The sequence below is a fragment of the Bos javanicus genome, chromosome 11 (genome assembly GCF_032452875.1).
Source record: "Bos javanicus breed banteng chromosome 11, ARS-OSU_banteng_1.0, whole genome shotgun sequence".
NCBI classification, from domain to species: domain Eukaryota; kingdom Metazoa; phylum Chordata; class Mammalia; order Artiodactyla; family Bovidae; genus Bos; species Bos javanicus.
In genome coordinates, this window is record NC_083878.1 from 43,677,484 (window position 1) to 43,699,397 (window position 21,914).

Genomic DNA, 21,914 nt, shown 5'->3' on the forward strand with positions numbered 1-21,914 from the left:
GTAAGTAATTGAGTATGATATAATCCTAGAAACTAGGCTGTTGGGTAGACACTAGTCACTGGCCACCAGTGTTTACTCTCCTGTAATTCAAAAATAGAACTCCCACCTTTTAGTTGGCCATGTAGCTGATCACATGGTTTCTACCTTTTCTAGCCTCCTCCTTTGTGGTTACATTGTAGCCACTGGGATAGAAGTGGAAGTGATGCATGTGACTTCTGGATCCTGCCTTTAACAGTACTGGGCATGCATTCTTTATCCTGTCTCCTATTCCCTCTGTGGGGTGTGCAAGTTAAGAATAAGTCATCTGTAGCCATTTCAGAGGTCTGTTTCAGTGATTCTATTTTGGGTCTCTTTGTATTTTGGGTCTCTTTGTTAAAGCAACCTGTGTGTATGTGCTCAGTTGTATCAGACTCTTTGTGAAGCCCATGGACTGTAGCCCATCAGGCTCCTCTGTCCATGGAATTTGCCAGGTGAGAATACTGGAGTGGGTTGCTATTCCCTACTCCAGGGAATCTTCCCAACCCAGGGATCAAACCTGTGTCTTAAATCTCCTTCATTGGCAAGTGGATTCTTTACTACTCTGCTACCTAGGAAGCTCCTAGATCAATTTGCTGCTACTGCTAAGTCGCTTCAGTGGTGTCCGACTTTGGGCGACCCCACAGACGGCAGCCCACCAGGCTCCCCCATCCCTGGGATTCTCCAGGCAAGAACACTGGAGTGGGTTGCCATTTCCTTCTCCGAACGCATGAAAGTGAAGTCGCTCAGTCAAATCCGACTCTTCGAGACCCCATGGACTGCAGCCCACCAGGCTACTCCGTCCACGGGATTTTCCAGGCAAGAGTACTGGAGTGGGGTGCCATTGCCTTCTCCAATTTAGTCTGTACTAAAACTAATAATAAAACTGTACTAAAGCTATCTTATGAACACAAAAGGTTTAGACTGGAGAAGGATAGAAAGTGGATGAAAGTCTTTAAGTGAGACTGCCTATTCCACATAAAAGGGCTCAGGACGAAACATCTGCACAATACCAAAGATTCTTCCTTGGGCAAAGATTGTTAAACCTAATGAGGTGGCTATTTGACTTTGGACAAGTCACTTAAACTTTCTCTGTCTGATCTTAAAATGGAAAGATTGAAGAAGTTCTCTCAAGGATCCTTTCTAGCTCTGTCATTCTGTAGATGTATATTGTTCTAGAAAAGACGGGAGAGTAGTGAGGAAAAACTTCAGATGTTATTAATAAGTATCTAAGTTGATCCCTCAGAGAAGGACCATAGTATATGGATCAGCAGCAGGAGTGGTTATGGATGGAGTCCAGTAGTAGAGCTCTATTCTCTTCTATCTCTGCTTGCAATTGGTTCATTCTTAACTGACTTCATTTCTTTAGGTCAAAACTTGCTAAAACCAAGGAGTGGCAGACAACAATAAACTCACATTCTGACCTTTTCTAAACCACTTCCCTCAGAGCCATGGGCTTGATAATCAGTCTTTAAAGTTAGTGCAGGTGAAAATACCTTTGGGAAAAGTCACAGCCTGCAATCTGTTTCTACCTACCAGTGTCCTATGTATCTTAGATCTTTGTTATTGCAGTGCACTACTTTCAGGAACCTTATCTTTTAGAGAATACACTAAGCTTCTGTAACAAATAGACACCAAAAAATAAACAAAATACAGTAGCTAAAGGAAGACAAACATTTTCCTCATGTAACAGTCCAGAGGTAGGCAGGCAATCTAGGGTGTTAGGCAGCTTTGCTTCACAAGGTAAACTTCAAAACACAGGTTCTGTTACTGCTCTGCAGTCAGTCCTGTGTGGGTTCTTGTCTTCATAGTTTAAGCTGGCTCATCACCATTATAACTGAGTTTCAGCTTGTGTGAAAGTGTTACTCGAAAACTGGGTTGCAATAAGGAGAGCACAGGATCTTTATCAAAGCAATGTCTCCCTGAACAGCAAATAGGTAAATTTTAAGCTAAGGATATATGCATATTCATGAAGGGGTTTGAGCAGAGAGAATTCAGCATAAAATTGGGGCAAAGGTCAACAGAGTTCGAGTCTTATTTGATTGAAGTCAGGAGGGTCAACATCATCATTCCATCCTTCACCTGAATGGGGGCCTTAATTCCTGCAGAACTCAAAGATATAATTTTATTATATATATCCCTTGAGGAGGAACTAAAATTGCTTTACCACTGCGCTATTTCTTGACTGCCTTTTCTCTATTTCTGCTTTCCCTTTGTTCCCTTAAGATCATTAATTACTGAGACCTGTTTTAAGGGCAAACATTGCAGCCAGGCTTGGATTATGAAATGGCTTAGGCCCAAATGGCTTCTTTGTGTTCATAGCAGCGCTATTTACAATAGACAAGACATGGAAATAACCTGTCCATCAACATATGAATGAATAGAGATGTGGGGTGTGTGTGTGTGTGTGTGATGGAATACTAATTAGCCATAAAAAGAATGAAATAATGCCATTTGCAGCAACATGGATGGACCTAGAGATTATCAACCTAAATGAAGTAAATTGGAGAGAGAAAGATAAACACTATATGGTATCACTTATATGTGGAATCTGAAAAAAATACTGTAAATAAACTTATCAATGAAACAGTCTCACAGAACAGATTTGTGGTTGCCAAGGGTGGAAGAGTGTGGAGGAGAGCTAGATTGAGTTTGGGATTAGCAGATGCAAACTATTGTATATGAAATGGATAAACAACAAAGTCCTACTGCCTAGCATAGGAAACTATATTCAACATCTTGTAATAAACTATAATGGAAAATAATATGGAAAGAAATGTAACTAAATTGTTTTGCTGTACAGCAGAAGCTAATTTACAACATTGTAAACCAACTAAAATAAACAAAATTTTAAAAGAGAAAAGATACTGACATGTAGCATTTACTCTACAAGATTGGGCCTTACACATCTGACTAGGTTCCCAGTAGTAGTCACCAAAGTAAGGTCCTTCCTGAACCTATTAATGTACGAAACCTCAAGGAGTAACCCAAAGCTATATACATTTTTCAAGAGATGCCTCCTGATGAAGACCACGCTTCACCCAATATATTTCTTGCATCCACAGATCGTGCAATTTTCCTATTCTACCTGACCTAAGCGGGTATATCAAAGCCACCAACAACTTCATTCTTTATGAGTTCTTTCTCCCCCATTTCTCCCTTTCTTCTGGACCCAGAGGCGATCATTCTGAGTGAAGTTCTGGCTCTAGAGGGCATCTGGTTGCTAAGAGACAGGACGCTGGGAGGGTGGGGACGCTGCACTGCGACAGGCCTGAGAAAGAATTCGAGGGGGGCGGGGAAGAAACCGGCAAAGGCTAGGCCGAGTAGCCGCTCTTCGCAGCACCCGCTCCCTGCATCCGAAAGGAGCTCGTCGTTCATTGGCTGCGCCGCTGCGGCGCTGGCCTGCGATTGGCCAGGCGGCGTCGATCTCCGCGTTCCCCGCCCCGCAGCTCTGGTACCCCAGCGGTTGGGTTTGCGGGTCTGGTCGCGGCCGCTTCATGGCGCGGGCGGTACCGGGCTCTGCAGGTGACGGGGGCGAAGCGAGGGCCATTGCGGCCTAGAGGTGAGTGACGAGCTGAGGGAGTTCGGGGGCTGGTTGGGGGCGGAAAGTGCGGCGAGAGGCGTTACCTTTGGAGGCTAGCGGCCCCCTCTGCGGCCTCCTCCGCTTTAGAGCCGGCGGGAGTCTAGCTAGTGGAAAGTGCCCCCGAACCGCCCCCACGTGCATCGAGCGGCCCGCCGGCTCTGCCTTCTCCAGATCTCCAAAGCCGGTCCCTCTAGTGAACCAGCTGACGGAGCACGGCGTCTGCCGTCCTGGCCCCACCCCTAGTCCCTGCCCTGCATCTTCCCCTGCCTCGGCCCACTGCTTTCCCTGCGCCTTTGTCCACCCCTCACCCGCTCAGCGCCCAGAGTTTCTGCACCCGAGGGGAGGCGGGAGACCACCAAGGTCTGGGCTGCCTTAGAGGACGTGCAGTGCAGCGAGCCTCTGGGTCGAAGGTTGCGGGTCTTTGATGTGTTCTTTCTAGGTTTCAATTGTGGTTTTATTTTCTCCTTCACTATGAAAGCCAGATGCCCGTTCTCGTGGTCAGAAAGCCTGGGCACAAGGCTTCTACCCTGGTGATGACTCAGTGTTGTCGCCCATCCTCTGTTACGCCAGAGGCCTTTGACCTGCCCTGCTGGCCCCTCTAGCACCTATCCTTCTCCGCCTAGGGGCAAAGTCTCTGTCTACCAGATCTTTTTCTATTTGAAAATAGGAAAAACAGATGCCAGTGTTGGACCTCTGTTTGGTCTTGTTAGTACATTTAAACTACCATCGTGGAAATGGAGAGGGCATGAGATGTGTTAAAAAGTGTAGAGTATTTAGAGTAGTAAACAATTTTTATTTTTGGTAAATAACATGTTTCATACTAAACATTAGCATGTTTTTAATATTTTATCATGAATGGGAGTAAATCTAGTAATAGTATAATTTGAGTTTCAAACTTTTTCTTATTGGCAGTTTTTGATAAGTCTGTACTTCTTTTCCAGAAGGGGATGCACAGTTGCAGCTACTCTGAGAGAATTCTGACTCTAGGGATGCTTTCTTGAACATCTGTTTAACTGGAATTAATTCTGGGTAGTTTTCACTTGCTTGGTGTGATTCAGTTGTGTAAGGAAAATATCAACAGAAAAAAGTTCTTTTTCACGTTTAGATGATGTTCAGTTGAGTTAGTTCAGTTACTCAGTCCTGTCGGACTCTTTGTGACCCCATGGACTGCAGCAGGCCAGGCCTCCCTGTTCATAGCCAACTCCTGGGGTTTACTCAAACTCATGTCCATTGAGTCAGTGATGCCATCCAACTGTCTCATCCTCTGTCGTCCCCTTCTCCTCCTGCCTTCAATCTTTCCCAGCATCAGGGTCTTTTCAAATGAGTCAGTTCTTCGAATCAGGTGGCCAAAGTATTGGAGTTTCAGCTTTAGCATCAGTCTGTCCAATGAATATTCAGGACTGATTTCCTTTAAGATGGACTTGTTTGATCTCCTTACAGTCCAAGAGACCCTCAAGAGTCTTCTCCAACATCACAATTCAAAAGCATCAATTCTTCAGTGCTCAGCTTTCTTTATAGTCCAGCTCTCACATCCATATATAACTACTGGAAAAACCATAGCCTTGACTAGACAGACCTTTGCTGGCAAAGAATGTCTCTGCTTTTTAATGTGCTGACTAGGTTGGTTGTAACTTTTCTTCCAAGGAGCAAATGTCTTTTAGTTTCATGGCTGCAATCACCATCTGCAGTGATTTTGGACCCCAAGAATATAAAGTCTATCACTGTTTCCATTGTCTCCCCATCTATTTGCCATGAAATGATGGGACTGGATGCCATGATCTTAGTTTTCTCAGTGTTGAACCTCAAACCAACTTTTTCACTCTCCTCTTTCACTTTTATCAAGAGGCTCTTTAGTTCTTCTTCACTTTCTGCCACAAGGGTGGTGTCATCTGCATATCTGAGGTTATTGATATTTCTCCCGGCAATCTTGATTCCAGCTTGTGCTTCTTCCAGCCCAGCGTTTCTCATGATGTACTCTGCATATAAGTTAAATAAGCAGGGTGACAATATACAGCCTTGAAGGACTCCTTTTCCTATTTGGAACCAGTCTGTTGTTCCATGTCCAGTTCTAACTGTAGCTTCCTGACCTGCATACAGATTTCTCAAGAGGCAGGTCAGGTGGTCTGGTATTCCCATCTCTTTAAGAATTTTCCAGAGTTTGTTGTGGTCCACACAGTCAGAGGCTTTCGCATAGTCAATAAAGTAGAAGTAGATGTTTTTCTGGAACTCTCTTGCTTTTTCGATGTTTCAGCAGATGTTGGCAATATGATTTCTGCTTCCTTGGCCTTTTCTAAATCCACCTTGAACATCTGGAAGTTCACAGTTCACGTACTGTTGAAGCCTGGCTTGGAGAAATTTGAGCATTACTTTACAAGCCTGTGAGATGAGTGCAATTGTGCGGTAGTTTGAGCATTCTTTGACATTGCCTTTCTTTGGGATTGGAATGAAAACGGACCTTTTCCAGTCCTGTGGCCATGCCGAGTTTTCCAAATTTGCTGGCATATTGAGTGCAGCACTTTCACAGCATCATCCTTTAGGATTTGAAATAGCTCAACTGGAATTCCATCACCTCCACTAGCGTTCGTAGTGATGCTTCCTGAGGCCCACTTGACTTCACATTCCAGAATATCTGGCTCTAAGTTGGTGATCACACCATCGTGATTATCTGGGTCGTAAAGATCTTTCTGTACAGTTCTTCTATGTCTTTTTGCCACCTCTTCTTAATATCTTCTGCTTCTGTTAGGTCCATACCATTTCTGTCCTTTATCGAGCCCATCTTTGCATGAAATGTTCCCTTAGTATCTCTAATTTTCTTGAGGATATCTCCAGTCTTTCCCATTCTCTTGTTTTCCTCTAGTTCTTGGCATTGATCACTGAGGAAGGCTTTCTTATCTCTCCTTGCTATTCTTTGGAACTCTGCGTTCAAATGCATATATCTTTCCTTTTCTCCTTTGCCTTTCGCTTCTTTTCTATTCACAGCTATTTGTAAGACTTCCTCAGATAACTATTTTGCCTTTTTGCATTTATTTTCCTTGGGATGGTCTTGATCACTGCCTCCTCTATAATGTCACAAACCTCCATCCATAGTTCTTCAGGCACTCTGTCACTTCCACTGTATAATCATAAGGGATTTGATTTAGGTCATACCTGAATGGTCTAGTGGTTTTCCCTACTTTCTTCAATTTCAGTCTGAATTTGCAATAAGGAGTTCATGATCTGTGCCACAGTCAGCTCCTGGTCTTGTTTTTGCTGACTGTACAGAGCTTCTCCATCTTTGGCTGCAAAGAATATAATCAATCTGATTTCTTTATTGACCATCTGGTGATGTCCATGTGTAGAGTTGTCTCTTGTGTTGTTGGAAGAGGGTGTTTGCTATGACCAGTGTGTTCTATTGGCAAAACTCTATTAGCCTTTGCCCTGCTTCATCCTGTACTCCAAGGCCAAATTTGCCCTGTTACTCCAGGTATTTCTTGACTTCTACTTGTGCATTCCCGTCCCCTGTAATGAAAAGGACATCGTTTTTGGGTGTTAGTTCTATAAGGTCTTGTAGGTCTTCATAGAACCATTTAAGTTCAGTTTCTTCAGCATTACTGGTCAGGGCATAGACTTAGATTACTGTGATACTGAATGGTTTACTGTGGAAACAGAGATCATTCTTTCGTTTTTGAGATTGCACCAAGTACTGCATTTCAGACTCTTTTGTTGACTATGATGGTTACTCCATTTCTTCTAAGGGATTCTTGCCCACAGTAGTGGATATAATGGTCATCTGAGTTAAATTCACCCATTCCAGTCTATTTTAGTCCACTGATTCCTAAAATGTCGATCTTAGATGATGTAAATTAAACATGTATTATAAATGAGTATTTATACAGGTATGGAATACACATACAAGTTTGAAAATATTTTATATTAATTGTATTTTTGATTAGCTAACAGGTACCTCCACATTGTAGGCCACAATAAATATTTTAGAAATTTTTAAGTAATCTTTTTGGAAATAAAGTAAAAACAGCACCCAAATCCTTGCCCTGTATTCTGTTTCAGACTGTTTTCTATTGAGGCTCAAACAGAATTGTAATAAAATACTCCATGCCCCAACATAGTTCTCAAATTGTGTGGTATGAAGTGATGATGTGCTAGGTGCACAAGTAGAAAACAATGAAGTTCTGTAAAATCTATTTTCAGCTGGGCTCAAGGCAGTGTTTTACAGTTCTTAAAGTAGTTTTTGAAAATTTTTATGCCAGTAAAGTGGCCAAAATAAGAAATAATTATTGATCACCTTCTGTATGCCAGGTAGTGTGTTATATATATTATCTAATCCTTACAATAACGTCAGAGGTAGGTATTATTTTCCTTGTATTATAGTCAAGACCATTGAAATCATAGGTTGTACTGCTGGAAATGGTAACTAGATAAGAATCTAGATCTGATTTTGCACTCATTTTGTTGAGAGCTTACTTCATTGGAAAGTCAGTGTCTCTCCTTTTCATCTGTTACATTTATCTTTATGAATCTGTTTAATCCTAGGCTCTTGGGAATGATAATGTTACTGTTATAAACATTACGTAGTACTAAGTGCCGGGTAACACTATCCATGTATCTTCAAAAGTATATGGGCTAGCTACTACTATTCTTTGTTTTACAGATGAGAAAACTGAGGCATAGAGTACGTAATCTGAACCAGATAATACCTTAAGTGGTGGAACCAGGACAAAAATTTGGGCAGTCTAGCTCCAGGGTCCATACGCAACACGATTCTGGGCCTTCAGCAAGGTACCTGTCTGCTTGCTAGGAAGTTGTAATTTTCTTGTTTCTTTCTAATGTTCATGCAGAAGCATGTAGGATAAATCTATTATGTCTACCACCCGATGTCCTGCATCAGTGTTTTATGTATACAATGATGTAGTACTAATCATTGTTAACGCTTCACTGAGAGTTTTTGCATTCCAGTTTCCCATTCCAACATATAAACATGTCACATTATCCTTAACTTGATCCTAGGTGATCAGTTCAGTCACTCAGTCATGTCCGACTCTTTGCAACCCCATGGACTACAGCACGCCAGGCCTCCCTGTCTATCACCAACTCCCAGAGTTTACTCAGACTCATGTCCATTGAGTCAGTGATGCCATCCAGCCATCTCATCCTCTGTCGTCCCTTTCTCCTCCCCACCTTCAGTCTTTCCCAGCATCAGGGTCTTTTCAAATGAGTCAGCTCTTCCCATCAGGTGGCCAAAGTATTGGAGTTTCAGCTTTAGCATTAGTCCTTCCAATGAATATTCAGGACTGATTTCCTTTTAGGATGGACTGGTTGTATCTCCTTGCAGTCCAAGGGACTCTCAAGAGTCTTTTCCAACACTACAGTTCAAAAGCATCAATTCTTTGGTGCTCAGATTTCTTTATAGTCCAGCTCTCACATCCATATATAACTACTGGAAAAACCATAGCTTTCACTAGATGAACCTTTGCTGGCAAAATAATGTCTCTACTTTTTAATATGCTGACTAGATTGGTCATAACTTTTCTTCCAAGGAGTAAGCGTCTTTTAATTTCATGGCTGCAGTCACCATCTGCAGTGATTTTGGAGCCCCCAAAAATGAAGTCTGCCACTGTTTCCCCGTCTATTTGCCATGAAGTGATAGGACCGGATGCCATGATCTTAGTTTTCTGAATGTTGAGCTTTAAGCCAACTTTTTCACTCTCCTCTTTCACTTTCATCAAGAGGTTCTTCAGGTCTTCTTCACTTTCTGCTACAAGGGTGGTGTCATCTGTATATGTGAGGTTATTGATATTTCTCCCAGCAACATTGATTCCAGCTTGTGTTTCATCCAGCCCAGCGTTTCTCATGATGCATTCTGCATATAAATTAAATAAGCAGGGTGACAATATGCAGCCTTGATGTACTCTTTTTCCTGTTTGGAACCAGTCTGTTGTTCCATGTCCAGTTCTAACTGTAGAATAGGGGATAGGCTACCCACTCCAATATTCCTGACCTGCATACAGATTTCTCAGGAGGCAGGTCAGATAGTCTGGTATTCCCATCTCTTTAAGAAATTTCCAGAGTTTGTTGTGGTCCACATAGTCAAAGGCTTTGGCATAGTCAATAAAACAGAAATAGATGTTTTTCTGGAACTTTCTTGCTTTTTCAGTGATCCAGTGAATGTTGGCAATTTGATCTCTGCTTCCTCTGCCTTTTCTAAATCCAGCTTGAACATCTGGAAGTTCATGATTCATGTATTGTTAAAGCGTGGCTTGGAGAATTTTGAGCATTACTTTGCTAGTATGTGCTGCTGTTGCTGCTGAGTCGCTTCAGTCGTGTCCGACTCTGTGCGACCCCATAGACGGCAGCCCAACAGGCTCTCCCTTCCCTGGGATTCTCCAGGCAAGAACACTGGAGTGGGTTGCCATTTCCTTCTCCAAAGTATGAAAGTGAAAAGTAAAAGTGAAGTCGCGCAGTCGTGTCCGACTCTGCGACCCCATGGACTGCAGCCTACGAGGCTACTCCGTCCATGGGATTTTCCAGGCAAGAGTATTGGAGTGGGGTGCCATTGCCTTCTAGTGTGTGAGATGAGTGCAATTGTGCAGTAGTTTGAGGATTCTTTGACATTGCCTTTCTTTGGGATTGGAATGAAAACTGACCTTTTCCGGTCGTTTGGCCACTGCTGAGTTTTCCAAATTTGCTGGCATATTGAGTGTAGGACTTTCACAGCATCATCTTTTAGGATTTGAAATAGCTCGACTGAAATTCCATCACCTCTACTAGCTTTGTTTGCAGTGATGCTTCCTAAGGCCCACTTGACTTCACATTCCAGGATGTCTGGCTATAGGTGAGGGATCACACCATCATGAATATTTGGTTCGTGAAGATTCTTTTTTGTACAGTTCTTCTCTGTATTCCTGCCACCTTTTCTTAATATCTTCTGCTTCTGTTAGGTCCATACCATAGGTACTGTTATTTTATGCTGCATCAGATTTGTGAGGTGCTTTTTTCACAGTGCTTTCACAAAATAATCTCTTTGATTATTTATATAAAGTCAATCAGAGGTATACCTGATAGCTCAGTTGGTAAAGAATCCGCCTGCAATGCAGGAGACCTGGTTCAGTTCCTTGCTTGGGAAGATACTCTGGAGAAGGGACAGGCTCCCCACTCCAATATTCTTGTGCTTCCCTTGTGGCTCAGCTGGTAAAGAATCCACCTGCAATGTTGAGAGACCTGGGTTCGATCCCTGGGTTTGGAAGATCCTCTGGTGAAGGGAAAGGCTACCCACTTCAGTATTCTGGCCTGGAGAATTCCATGGACTGTATAGTCCGTGGGGTGCAAAGAGTCTGACACGACTGAGCGATTTTCACTTTCACTTTTCATAGGTTATTACCATCACTTAATTTCATTGCAGAAGATCAGGTGACCTGCTCTGATTAATTTGTGTGGAGTTAAACCTCAAACCTAAGTTTCAGATTTCTATGTGCATTGCTTCTTCCACTGTAGTAGTGTGTCAGTGTATCTCTGCTTTATACTTCTTTTCCTAAAATAGGTAACATTTTTCCATAAGAACAGTTTTGTTTTGGGGGATTATATTTCCAGCACAGATTCAGCATCAATAAAGTCATTGTTGTTGTTCAGTCGCCCAGTCGTGTTTCACTCTTTGCAACCCCATGAATTGCAGCATGCCAGTCATGCCTGTCCCTCACCATCTCCTGAAGTTTGCCCTAAGTTCATGTCCATTGCATTGGAGATGCCATCCAGCCTTCTCATCCTCAGATGCCCTCTTCTTCTGCCCTCAATCTTTCCCAGCATCAGGGACTTACTTGTCCATTGAGTTAGCACTTTGCATCTGATGACCAAATACTGGAGTTTCAATATTTCAACATGTGTCCTTCAAGTAAGTGTTCAGGGTTGATTTCCCTTAAGATTGACTGATTTGATCTCCTTGCTGTCCAAGGGACTTTCAAGAGTCTTCGTCAGCAACACAGTTCAAAGACATCAATTCTTTGGGGCTCCACATTCTTTATGGTCAAGCTCTCACAACCATACATGATCACTGAGAAGACCATAGCCTTGACTATACAAACGTTTGTCGGCAGAGTAATGTGTCTGCTTTTCAACACATTGTCTAGGTTTGTCCTAGCTTTCCTGCCAAGAAGCAAATGTCTTCTAATTTCATGATTGCAGTCACCATCCGCAGTGATTTTAGAGCCCAATAAAGTCATCAGTTCAGTCGCTCAGTCGTGGCCGACTGTTTGCGACCCCATGAATCACAGCACGCCAGGCCTCCCTGTCCATCACCAACTCCCGGAGTTGACTCAAACTCACGTCCATCGAGTCAGTGATGCCATCCAGCCATCTCATCTGCTGTCGTCCCCTTCTCCTCCTGCCCCCAATCCCTCCCAGCATCAGAGTCTTTTCCAATGAGTCAACTCTTCGCATGAGGTGGCCAAAGTACTGGAGTTTCAACTTTAGCATCATTCCTTCCAAAGAAATCCCAGGGCTGATCTCCTTCAGAATGGACTGGTTGGATCTCCTTGCAGTCCAGGGGATTCTCAAGAGTCTTCTCCAACACCACAGTTCAAAAGCATCAATTCTTCGGTGCTCAGCCTTCTTCACAGTCCAACTTTCACATCCATACATGACCACAGGAAAAACCATAGCCTTGACTAGACGGACCTTTGTTGGCAAGGTAATGTCTCTGCTTTTGAATATGCTATCTAGTTTGGTCATAACTTTGCTTCCAAGGAGTAAGCGTCTCTTAATTTCATGGCTGTAGTCACCATCTGCAGTGATTTTGGAGCCCCCCAAAAAAAGTCTAACACTGTTTCCACTGTTTCCCCATCTATTTCCCATGAAGTGATGGGACCGGATGCCATGATCTTCGTTTTCTGAATGTTGAGCTTTAAGCCAACTTTTTCACTCTCCTCTTTCACTTTCATCAAGAGGCTTTTTAGTTCCTCTTCCCTTTCTGCCATAAGGGTGGTGTCATCTGCATATCTGAGGTTATTGATGTTTCTCTCGGCAATCTTGATTCCAGCTTGTGCTTCTTCCAGCCCAGCATTTCTCATGATGTACTCTGCATATAAGTTAAATAAGCAGGGTGACAATATACAGCCTTGACGTACTCCTTTTCCTATTTGGAACCAGTCTGTTGTTCCATGTCCAGTTCCAACTGTTGCTTCCTGACCTGCATACAAATTTCTCAAGAGGCAGGTCAGGTGGTCTGGTATTCCCATCTCTTTTAGAACTGTCCAGAGTTTATTGTGATCCACACAGTCAAAGGCTTTGGCATAGTCAATAAAGCAGAAATAGATGCTTTTCTGGAACTCTCTTGCTTTTTCCATGATCCAGCCCATGTTGGCAATTTGATCTCTGGTTCCTCTGCCTTTTCTAAAACCAGCTTAAACATCAAGAAGTCACGGTTCACGTTTTGCTGAAGCCTGGCTTGGAGAATTTTGAGCATTACTTTACTAGCATGTGAGATTCTTTGGCATTGCCTTTCTTTGGGCTTGGAATGAAAACTGACCTTTTCCAGTCCTGTGGCCACTGCTGAGTTTTCTAAATTTGCTGGCATATTGAGTGCAGCACTTTCACAGCATCATCTTTCAGTATTTGAAATAGCTCAACTGGAATTCCATCACGTCCACTAACTTTGTTCGTAGTGATGCTTTCTAAGGCCCACTTGACTTCACATTCCAGGATATCTGGCTCTAAGTCAGTGATCACATCATCATCATTATCTGGGTCGTGAAGATCTTTTATGTACAGTTCGTCTGTGTATTCTTGCCATCTCTTCTTAATATCTTCTGCTTCTGTTAGGTCCATACCATTTTTGTCCTTTATTGAGCTCATCTTTGCATGAAATATTCCCTTGGCATCTCTAATTTTCTTGAAGAGATCTCTAGTCTTTCCCGTTCTGTTGTTTTCCTCTATTTCTTTGCATTGATCACTGAAGAAGGCTTTCTTATCTCTTCTTGCTATTCTTTGGAACTCTGCATTCAAATGCTTATATCTTTCCTGTAATCCTTTGCTTTTCCCTTCTCTTCTTTTCACAGCTATTTGTAAGGCTTCCCCAGACAGCCATTCTGCTTTTTTGCACTTCTTTTCCATGGGGATGGTCTTGATCCCTGTCTCCTGTACAATGTCACAGACCTCATTCCATAGTTCATCAGGCACTCTATCTATCAGATCTAGGCCCTTACATCTATTTCTAACTTCCACTGTATAATCATAAGGGATTTGATTTAGGTCATACCTGAATGGTCTAGTGGTTTTCCCTACTTTCTTCAATTTAAGTCTGAATTTGGTAATAAGGAGTTCATGATCTGAGCCACAGTCAGCTCCCAGTCTTGTTTTTATTGACTGTATAGAGCTTCTTCATCTTCTGCTGCAAAGAACGTAATCAGTCTGATTTCGGTGTTGACCATCTGGTGATGTCCATGTGTAGAGTCTTCTCTTGTGTTGTTGGAAGAGGGTGTTTGCTATGACCAGTGCATTTTCTTGGCAAAACTCTATTAGTCTTTGCCCTGCTTCATTCCGTATTCCAAGGCCAAATTTACCTGTTACTCCAGGTGTTTCTTGACTTCCTACTTTTGCCTTCCAGTCCCCTATAATGAAAAGGACATCTTTTTTGGGTGTTAGTTCTAAAAGGTCTTGTAGGTCTTCATAGAACCGTTCAACTTCAGCTTCTTCAGCGTTACTGGTTGGGGCATAGACTTGGATTACTGTGATATTGAATGGTTTGTCTTGGAAACAAACAGAGATCATTCTGTCATTTTTGAGATTGCATCCAAGTACTGCATTTCGGACTCTTTTGTTGACCATGATGGCTACTCCATTTCTTCTGAGGGATTCCTGTCCCTCAGTAGTAGATATAATGGTCATCTGAGTTAAATTCACCCATTCCAGTCCATTTCAGTTTGCTGATTCCTAGAATGTCGACATTCACTCTTGCCATCTCTTGTTTGACCACTTCCAATTTGCCTTGATTCATGGACCTGACATTCCAGGTTCCTATGCAGTATTGCTCTTTACAGCATCGGACCTTGCTTCTATCACCAGTCACATCCACAACTGGGTATTCTTTTTGCTTTGGCTCCATCCCTTCATTCTTTCTGGAGTTATTTCTCCACTGATCTCCAGTAGCATATTGGGCACCTACTGACCTGGGGAGTTTCTCTTTCAGTATCCTATCATTTTGCCTTTTCATAGTGTTCATGGGGTTCTCAAGGCAAGAATCCTGAAGTGGTTTGCCATTCCCTTCTCCAGTGGACCACATTCTGTCAGACCTCTCCACCGTGACCCGCCCATCTTGGGTTGCCCCACAGGCATGGCTTAGTTTCATTGAGTTAGACAAGGCTGTGGTCCTAGTGTGATTAGATTGACTAGTTTCTTGTGAGTATGGTTTCAGTGTGTCTGCCCTAAGTCATAGATATGACTAATGGTAAATCTTTTCATCTGTAAATATACATTCTAACTTCAGATACAATGCCTGGCCCATGGTGGAGGCTCAGTAAATGTTAATTTTTTTAAAACGATTTCAGCTTTATTGAAGTATAATTGACATAAATTCTCAAAGTTTTTTAAATTTGAAGGGAGTAGCTTTTTTCCTTCAGTACCACAGCCTTTTGCCTCCCTTGGCTTACAAGCAGAAGCTTTGGAAATTGCTTCATTGAATCATTACTAACTTCATAATGTTTAGACTCTGTCTCTCTCTGTCCTAAGCCATCATTCCCATTTGCTATCTCCCCTATACTCTACTTCTCGAATGTAATGGAACGAGCATGGATCTGAGAGTCAGTTTTACCTGGGTCTTTGTTCTGCCTCTTATTACCTCTGTGGCCTTGTCCAAATTATTTAACTTTTCTGAATGTGTTTCTTCATCTTGTAAAATTGGGGAAAGACTCTATCTTATAGGGTTGTGTGAGAATTGAAATAAGTTATATAAAAGCCTTAGCACAGCTCCAGGCTCCTAGTAAACACCTGATAAAGAAGTTCTGAAAATTCTCTTAAGGTTGAAGGAGAGAGATTCTTTTTCTCTTTAATACTGGTCATCCCCTCCTCCACAATACCAACAGTTATTATTTGTCCCTCCTCTGCCCTTGCATGGCTCCCCTGTGCTTTGGCTCTCAGCAGATGATATTAAAATCATCTGTTTGTCTACCTGTATCCTCAGCTCTCTGCTAGTAAACTCCTTGAGGACAGGGACCATGCCGTATTTATTGTGGTATTCCCAGTGCTTGGCCTGGGTTATAGTTGGTACTCGCTAAATGTTTATTGAGGTACATCCCTTTGGAAAGCCTTCCAGAGACTTTTTTTTCTTGTCATCATGTTGCCTGAAGATTTTGGACACACCTTTAGTCACTTGATTCAAGGTCTCCTGGATTGAACCAGAGGGTATGTGATAGTAGGACCAGGGCGGGGAACCAAGTGAAAAAGCAGGGGAGGCCACCACTCTGCAGGAGTGCGTGTGAGTGTGTATGTGTGTAGAGGTGCTATGGCTTTTTATATATGAGAGTCAGAGGGTGTGTTTGGGTGTGTGTAAGGGTTAAACCTTGTCAGGCCAGTCGCCACATTGTTTCTGAAGACAAGGAATAAGAGAACTTTACAAAAAAATGTTTCAAACATATAAAAACAATGCTAATTACATTTGTTAATATAATCGCCTCACCATATATAATTCATAATCACATGCACAATAACTATTATGCTTATCCTAAAATATCAGATTAACTTGGTTCTAAGTTTCATTTGGGAAGGCAATGGCAACCCACTCCAGTACTCTTGCCTGGAAAATCCCATGGATGGAGGAGCCTGGTGGGCTGCAGTCCATGGAGTCGCTAGGAGTCGGACACGACTGAGTGACTTCACTTTCACTTTTCACTTTCATGCACTGGAGAAGGAAATGGCAACCCACTCCAGTGTTCTTGCCTGGAAAATCCCAGGGACTGGGGAGCCTGGTGGGCTGCCGTCTCTGGGGTGGCACAGAGTCGGACATGACTGAAGCGACTTAGCAGCAACAGGAGCAGCAGCAGAAAGTTTCATTTGATTACACCTATCAAATTAAGTATACTCAGCTTTGATTGTAGCATGGACATTCAATCAAAGAGAGAGAACGTATGGCTTGGGACTGCAATGAAATTATCATGTAACTATCTTTTTTTTCACTGTTTAGCTCCACCATCCATGAACTGCTAATCAAAATGTAAATCAGCCACACATAAGAGGTTTTTTAATGAAGATATATTGTATTCAACTTTTTCTGTGTTTTGTTATGAAAAGCTTTTAACATACAGCAAAATGAAAAGAATTTTATAGTGAACACTTGTATACCCATCACTTATATTCTGTCCTTAACATTTTATCATATTTTTAAAATCACATATTTACCCAGCTGTATATCCTTCTAGGCTTCCCCGATGGCTCAGTGAGTAAAGAATCAACCTGCAGTGCAAAAGTCATAGGAGATGTGGGTTTGATCCCTGGATCGGGAAGATCCCCTCGAGGAGGGTAGGGCAGCCCACTCCAGTGTTCTTGCCCGGAGAATCCCATGGACAGAGGAGCCTCATGGGCTGCAGTCCATGGAGTTGCAAAGAGTTGGACACGACTGAGCAACTAAGCATGCACATCCTTGGATCCATGTATCTACCAATCCATAATATTCAAGTGCTATTATATTTGAAGAGACTTGAGCTATATATTCTGTGTTGACTTTTACTTCAGTTTCATTTTCCTTTTTTATAGTAGCAGTTAATTCTTAGGAATGAATTATAACTGATTTATAATGTTCTGAAAACATTTGGATTTCAGATGCAAATAAATTTGTCTTGTCTATTTCTAGTTCCAAAAGATGAGTCGTGGATATTCAGAAAACAACAATTTCCTAAATAATAACAACCAGATGGTATTGGACATGATCCTTTACCCATTAATTGGAATCCACCAGACCATCAATTGGGAAACTGTGGCAAGGCTTGTGCCTGGATTAACACCCAAAGAGGTAACTAACAGTCTTCCAGATAGCTACTGAAAAGAAATCAGAAAAAGTAATCAATTTAAAGGTGTAACTACTAAGAAAGAAGAAGTATTTGAGTTTCACATATTCATATGCATGTAAAAACTAAATATGCATAAAATATGACTTGACTATATATATAATCTATGTAGATATATGATTTATTAACCCACCTGCTATGATTAAATTCAGCCTATTTTACATATTTACAACTGAATGGGTAGATAAAACATTTGTAAATCCAGTTTTATTATTAAATTGCTAATGCTATGCTTCTCAGAATTGAGTAATATACAGACCTTTTTAAAGGAAAAAACTTGAAAACTTCCAGTGATGACCCAAATTACTATCACAGTGGAAATTAAATGTGCACTAACAATACCAGGTATAAACCCACCTATACAATCATAAACCAGATTTTACATTTTGTAGACACAAGGGAAAACTCAAACCAACATAATTCAAACTAATAAGCTTAATGTGATCAGTGTTTTGCTGAAATTAAATTGCGATTGTAATGCAAATATTGTATAGTCTTTTGTGGCACAAAATTTTTTGTGTTTAGCCTATATTGCCAAAAGTCCTTCAAAGCCTGTATTCTTTCTCCACTTTTCTCTAACTTGTGGTGAAGTCTTGTGTTGCCCCAAGACATGACTTGCCTTCCCTTGGCATTAGCACATCTCTTCTCTACTAAGTCTGTTTTCTACCTTTGTCTTAAAATATTCTGTCATCCTAATGATTCAAATGATTTTTATTACTGTAATCCTCAGAAGCAAAACTTGTAACCTAAAAACTCTTATTGGGTACTCTTTCTGGTAATTCATCTCTGAACTCCAGTTTGAGAATACAGACCTCAGAATTTTTGCTGTTAAAAGGAACCCTAAAGTGAGTGAATCGTCTCAGGTTTCTAGAAGTAGAAGGAACATTAGTGATTTTATTCAGTAGATTTTAAGCATTTTCACTACTGCCTTTCCCATGATATACTCTCAATACTTATAGAATCAGTGAATGAACCAAGTTCTACCCTCTTCTTTTACAGCTGAGAAAACATACCCACAGAGATTACTTGCCCTTGATTGTAAGTCTTTGTGCAATGATGAAGGAACTTAGTGTATATTATCATTCCTTAATCTATATTTTTTCATCTTTTGGATTTTTACATGTTTGGTTTTAAAATGAGGCCAATCTGTGAATTTGACTATTTTCCCAGCTTTTATTGTGAATATTTTCAAACATATAGAAAGGTTAAAAGAAGAGCATAGTATCCCTATATCCTTTATTTGGGGTCAGTAATTCTAGATGTTTGCTTGATTTCTTTATGTAACTTTTTTTTTTCTTTTGACTTTTAAAAGTAAGTTTCAGGGACTTCCCTGGTGGTCCAGTGGCTGAGACTCTGAGCTCTCAATGCAGGGGGCCTGGGTTCAGTCCCTGGTCAGGAACTAGATCTTGCATGCTGCAAATAAGACCTGATGCAGCCAAATAAATAAATATTCTAAAAAAATAAATAAAAGTTAGTTTCAGACATCACTCCATAGACTGCAGCATACCTCTTAAGATAAGTATATTATTATATAACTACTTAGCTACAGTACCAACAGTAACTCCATCGTATCATCTAATATCCACTGCGTATTCAGATTCACCCAATTGAAAAAAATTTCTTTTTTTTTGGCCACACTGCATGGCTTGTAGTATCTTAGTTGCAGGAACAGGGATCAAATTTGTACCCCCTTCAGTGGAAGCACAGAGTTTTAACCACTGGACCGCCAGGGAAGTCCTTTTCTTATATATCTTTTAAATGTGTTTTCAAAGGACTAAACCTTGAGTAGGCATTTGTTAGTAGTAACAGTACTATAATACTATTAGTAAATAATCTTCATTTAAAAGGTGCTCAATACCTAGTGGGCACTTGGTAAATATTTGTGTAGTAAATGAATTATGCCGTACCCAATGCATTATTCACTTACCATATGTGTGTGTACATAGTATAGATTTTCCTCCTTTTGTACCTCCCATATTACTTGATCTGCTGTGTAACTTGCCATCCACATTGCAATTGATGGAGATTTAAACATGAATGCTATTAGAGTGCTATCTGATGAAAACCTACATTAAGGAAGGCATTTTGTGTTGTGACCTGAGAAATGACATTTTCATGGACAACTTAGCCTTACTATGCTTAATGCACTCTTGATATTTTCCAGTCTATTGTATTTTTTTTCACTGCTAATCTGGTCTTTCTAAATTCATTCTATGACTAACAATGAGTTAAGGGAGAACATCATGCTAGAACAAACTGCCCAAATACGTGGCCATATATTTAAAAGTGTTTTAAGTGTTACTACAGTATTTTGTGCAGGTGAACCTCACTGTTGGTAAGAACAAAGACTCATTATTTTAATGAAGAAAATCTAGGATCACAAATCAGATACCTTTTGATTTGTTTTCTATTGAAGGTTAGAATATGGTCTTGTTCCTGGTGGAAACTCAGTGTGAAAATAACAGCCAAGTTTTTAACTTAAGTTTTTAAATTGTCAACTGATAATAGACATAGATCATGGGGAAATATGGTTAGTGAAGGCATTCTTCATTTTCCTACAGGTGTATAAATATATTATGGCTTTGAGTTAAAGCATATTTTAAAAAATCTACCCTGAATTTTAAAAAAGAAAAAAGTAAGTGAGAGGCTTTCATGTATTGAAATACACACTGGTTTTCTAGCTGTTACCCAAGAGATAATTTTTCACTTATAAAAGATGATTAAAATCCCCCAGACCTGCATTTCCTTCCTTTATGCCTTTACAGTGTGCAAAGAGGTTTGATGAGCTGAAGAGCAGTGGAAGTTCACCTGTGGACAACCAGTATAGTCCCCTCATGGCTGCTGGAGAGAGTCCTGTTGAAACTTTAGCCACATACATCAAATCCTCTCTTCTTGACACACAAGGAGAATTTCAGGAGACTCCAGTTGGTCAGGATGCAGTTTCTAAAACAGGTAAGGTTTTAAGAGCAAAATGCAGTACTTGTCCTTATGATAATTCTGAAAAATATTATGCATTCCAGTCAACTTTATTTAAAGGGTAATAGAAACCTTAACAGGAAAAATCTGTTAGTATTTGTATCTTCCTGAGCTTTAGAAATTTGTCTTTGCTATATTTAAAAAAAATTTAGATGTTAACATACAGGGCAAACACTATTACCAAAAAAAAGGTTTTCACTATATTAAAATCTACTACTCCATTGTGTTAGCCTATTTGTGTCATAAAATTTAGAGGAATTTGACCTGTACCTTTTACTTAATTTTTTTTTAACTGAGAGAATCTTGCTTGTCTCTCCCGATACCTTTTTATAGCTCCCCTCTATGAAAGTCAGTAGTAGCTTCAGATGACACAAAAGCAGGGTATGGGAGATGTTCTCCATATTACATTGAAAATCATAGCTGGTTTTAGAAATCTTCAGTGTAGTGAATTGTTTTAATCTCAGCAGTAGCAGAATATTGATACAAAAATTTGCTTCAGGAAGAGAAACTATATTGTAGGCTTTTGAACATTTGACCCCTGTCCCTACATACCAGGTTAGTATTTTTTTTTAATCTTTAGTGTAATGTTAGCAATTTGTGACTGTTTTTCATACTGTTTCTTTCATTTACCTTTAGAAATATTAAGGCACCTAACAAAGTTCCATCTTTAACTACTCTTGGAAACCATGCGTTTATAGTATAACCATTCAATAAGTAAGAACCCATTTTCAGCTAGAAATGCTAACCTCCCCCCTTTGTTTTTGTATGTGTTTGTTTCTGTATTTAAGGAAGACATAGTATAGCTTCCACAAGGAATTGTTCTTCAGAAAGTGAAAATTGTACTACTCATAATGGTGGAGAAAAGACTGAAGAATCTGAAGGGTAGGAGGCTGGTTCTTTGCTAGATAAGCTTTTAATATGAATATCAACTTCAAATTATAAAATATATGAGTGATGATTATATATATCAGTTACCATAATTTAGGAATTTCACATTACACAGTTGCTGAAACAATTGATCTCAGGGTAGTTGATGTGTTGAACTATCAACAACTGCTTAATAGGTGAACATATGGCTTATTCATACTACTTATAAATTAGACAACAGTTTTCCACTTTAAAAATCCATTTTCATCTTATAAATATTAGAAATAACATCCATTAACATAAAGTTTTGGAAAGTAAAATTTAAAACCCAAAGAAAAATCTCTGCCATTAGTTCTTCAACTTTATTAAAGAAACTGGATGTGTATTTTAGAACTATTTGGATATAATTACTCATTATAGAAACATTTAAA

At 40.5% G+C, this 21,914-nt stretch overlaps 1 protein-coding gene across 5 annotated transcripts in view; it reads left to right on the forward strand.

Annotated features, from left to right (window-relative positions):
• Positions 1-3,488: 3,488 nt before the first annotated feature.
• SANBR (SANT and BTB domain regulator of CSR) overlaps positions 3,489-21,914 on the forward strand; it is a 62,805-nt gene continuing 44,379 nt past the window's right edge. For 3 of the 5 annotated variants that reach the window (XR_009739382.1, XM_061432489.1, XM_061432492.1), the window contains exons 1-4: positions 3,489-3,577; positions 17,427-17,585; positions 20,406-20,592; positions 21,405-21,498. Coding sequence is in view for 3 of the 5 variants with exons in the window: in XM_061432489.1 (XP_061288473.1) it covers positions 17,436-17,585; positions 20,406-20,592; positions 21,405-21,498 (431 nt within the window). In the remaining 2 variants the exon portion in view is untranslated. Of the gene's footprint in view, positions 3,578-8,246; positions 8,375-17,426; positions 17,586-20,405; positions 20,593-21,404; positions 21,499-21,914 lie in introns of those variants that run through there. The other 2 variants (XM_061432490.1, XM_061432493.1) reach the window with 2 other exon arrangements.